Source organism: Arachis hypogaea, chromosome 6 (genome assembly GCF_003086295.3).
Source record: "Arachis hypogaea cultivar Tifrunner chromosome 6, arahy.Tifrunner.gnm2.J5K5, whole genome shotgun sequence".
In the NCBI taxonomy this organism is placed as follows: Eukaryota; Viridiplantae; Streptophyta; class Magnoliopsida; order Fabales; family Fabaceae; genus Arachis; species Arachis hypogaea.
Window position 1 is genome coordinate 98,165,277 of NC_092041.1, and position 3,345 is coordinate 98,168,621.

At 34.5% G+C, this 3,345-nt stretch overlaps 1 protein-coding gene across 1 annotated transcript; it reads right to left on the bottom strand.

Annotated features, from left to right (window-relative positions):
* Nucleotides 1-1,984: 1,984 nt before the first annotated feature.
* LOC112697073 (small ribosomal subunit protein eS27y) lies at nucleotides 1,985-3,057 on the bottom strand. The gene is made up of 4 exons (XM_025750065.3): nucleotides 2,912-3,057; nucleotides 2,599-2,700; nucleotides 2,426-2,454; nucleotides 1,985-2,320 (listed from the first exon to the last, which is right to left on the bottom strand). The coding sequence occupies exons 1-4, from the start codon at nucleotides 2,912-2,914 to the stop codon at nucleotides 2,194-2,196; spliced, it is 261 nt and encodes an 86-aa protein (XP_025605850.1). The 5' UTR covers nucleotides 2,915-3,057; the 3' UTR covers nucleotides 1,985-2,193.
* Nucleotides 3,058-3,345: the final 288 nt, after the last annotated feature.

Sequence of the window (3,345 nt, forward strand, 5' to 3'; positions counted from 1 at the left end):
ACTTTATAAACTGAGATGTTGAGTATGCATCGAGTATGTAAACTGACGGACATTATTCTATTTAGTTTTTTTGGATCTATTAAATAAGGCTCTGGACATATAATATTTGCTTTTATGTGGTATGAATTTTGTTTATTACTTTGGTTATTAAGTAGCAATAATTTGGGTTTTATATTTAAAAATATTAATTCTTAAAATATACATATGAAAAAAGCATTCCACAATTACACTTGGGCTGATTCATAGCAGCCAGTCACCAAATAGATTTAAATCATTTTTTTTGGTTTCCCACGGTATCCTTTCAACCCGACAGGTCAAGGATTAATCTATCTGAGCTCTATTTAAGAGTCTGTCACTGGCTAATAGGTTGTTACACACACTTGTGTAGGATTTGAACCTCCGATACTTGCTTAAGTGGAGGAGTGAACTGAGCTGACCAATCGAGCAACCCAAGTTAGTTATAGATTTAAATCATTTTGTAGGCATCACCCACGAAATAGGCCTTTTCAGTCTTGACACTTAAATTGGACCAACTCAGAAAGGGAGCCCACGAAATGGCAGATAATTGGGAAAAAAATTTGAGAGAATAGTTAATATAAAATCAATAATATGCAAGTGATTGATTCTGTCAAAATTTGCAGCAATATTTGTTTTTTTCCCACAAGTTCATTAATACCTAACTAGCAATAGCAATTTCAGTTTTTTTTTTTTTAGTTGATGGACTAGACAACTCCAATTTTAAGTTACATAACACACCCACTCACACACTACTACTATTAACATGGTTCTATATTCCTCACTGATTATTCGAATCCGGATGCAGCTCCCAGCGAGACAGATGATGCTGCCATTGATCCAAGGTCTCGGCTGCAGCAATTTCAGGTTAACCCTGCCATTACTACTTATTTTGTGGGCTCTCTTTCTTCGTTGGTGGTTGCTACGAATTGGCCCAAGCATAATCTTAAAAAGCCTTTTTTTTTTTCATCTGCATATTTTAAAAATTAATATTTTTGCAATATTTATTTAAATAAAAAGCCAAGAATTTGATGTAATTTTATGATGTCCAGATTTAAAATATACATATTTGTTGGTCTTTTTATTTTTTATCTATTAATATAACTGTTAGATGCCTCACCTTTTATCACATGATTTTGCATTGTATTGCATCATGTGATTTTTCTTATGTGCATATCTATTCACCTTTCATTTTATAATTATGCTGTGCATTTAATCATATATTTTTTCTTGACATATCCCTGCTATTGGTTTATTCACTGGTATGTATATTATATTTTAAAAAAGAAAAACCTACGCACATAGTAATATGTTAACATACATGTAGAATCTCATTCCAACAATTCTTCTAAGTTCTATCTTCACAGTGACCTGATGAAAAAGAAACTAGACACCGACACAAAAATACCGAAAAAACATATTGGCAAATATTTGAATTTTCTTTTTTTCATCCTCCTTGCTGTGATTGCAGACCGGATATTTTTTTCGTGAACCAAGCAACTTCAGATCCATTTTGAACCAGCTTTCAACTAGTTTTAAGTCTTGTCAGGCTTTGGATCCAATCATTTAACTAGGATTCTATTTGGGGATCAAACGAAACCTTGCAAGTGTGTAGCACTACAGTGGCTACTTCCATGAAGACATCTTGTAAAGATGATATTATAAACCGCTAGATAATTTAGTTAAACATATCAAACCATCTGACAATTTATAATATCATTTTCACATAGAGATGTCTTGGTTTTAGTAGAAACATCCACCTAAGAGAAGACAAGCAAAAAGTAAATGCACCTACCCACCACAAAGAATACCCTACCCCCTTAATATACCATCTATAGTTTTCCCCAAACTAAGTGAGAAGCCTTAAGCGCATCATCAACCAAATCCACATTGAAAAAAAACTAAAGTAAACTCTATCAGATCACATGTATAAACCGATCCAAGAAAGAAAAAGCTATAACTCGGGAACTGCCAAAATCATGTTGCAATATAATAAGACTAAACAAAAATGCTTGGTGATATCATTACAGTCCTGGAGATAATAATGTCTTTGGAAAAAAAGTCTTACAATTTAGCAAAATTAAATATATCATAACTCAAACATGACAAAGCCATTGATCAATCCCAAAGAAAACAAAACTCTCCAACCAAAGGCTAAAAGAAAAGATACCAACCCATTTAGTCTCCCTTCTTCCTAAACGAGCAGCCCTCGGTTAGCCTTGCTCTTCCACCAGTGGGCTGGCACAAGATCGTTTGGCAGTTTCCACACACCACGACTGTCTGAGAGTGGCTGAATACAGTGGTACTGCATCAACATGGAAATCAAAACATCAAAATCACGAAGATCAAATCATTTGTTTGCACACAATTATAACTTCGCAATCAACAGGGAGGGAAGGATAAAACTTACATGTTGAAGCAACCTTGGCATTTCACATCCTACAACAAGACAGGAATACAAGAGACAAACAATTAACAATTAAAACTTGGAAAGGAAGGCACCAACAACGGATCAAATCAAGCGTGTGGTTCAACAAATGGGAAAATACACATAAGAGAGAACTAATATAAAAAATAGAATACCATGAAGAAAGAATTAGGAGACTGAACAAGACGCTTGAGCTTGTGCTTTCTCTTCTCAAGCTCAGCCGGAGGATTAAGCAAATCAATATCGTTCTGCAGAACCTACGCAGCACAAAATCACGGTAAATTTCAGTCACCGTTACTAAGGAAGGAATAAAACCCTAAAGAAAACAAAAAAATTCGAAGGTATATAACAGAAAAGAACGTCGTCTTTGTATAAAACACACACACATCTACGAAGAAATATAAATACATACAAGAAAACAGATCTGAAGTTCTGAACACAGACCAAGAAGAAAGAGATTATACTTACCATGCTGACAAAAAAAATAAGTAGCGGCAGGAGAAACTCCGAAGAAGAGAACCCTAGGAATGTGGCAGCAACAAACTCAGAGTCTGGCTAAGTTTGGCTGCATCAGATAAAACAAAAGAAAGAGAAGGATGTAAGTAGTGATGCTTATATACAGAGGGTTTACTCTTACCCAGCCCAATATGACAATATATAATAATGGCCCATTTGTTAATAATATCTGATATCTCCTTTTCAAATTTTGTAGGCTCGGGTTGGGTTTTTCGGCTTAGCCCAACCGCCAAAAAATATTTTGTAATTTAATACATGTCAACCCAAACAGCCAAAATATTATAGAATACTGATAATTTTTTTGTGTCAATCATGCTAACGTGTACAATTTGGCGCCAAATTTCATGCCCATTATATATTAGTAATGGGACAAGTGTAATGAGTGA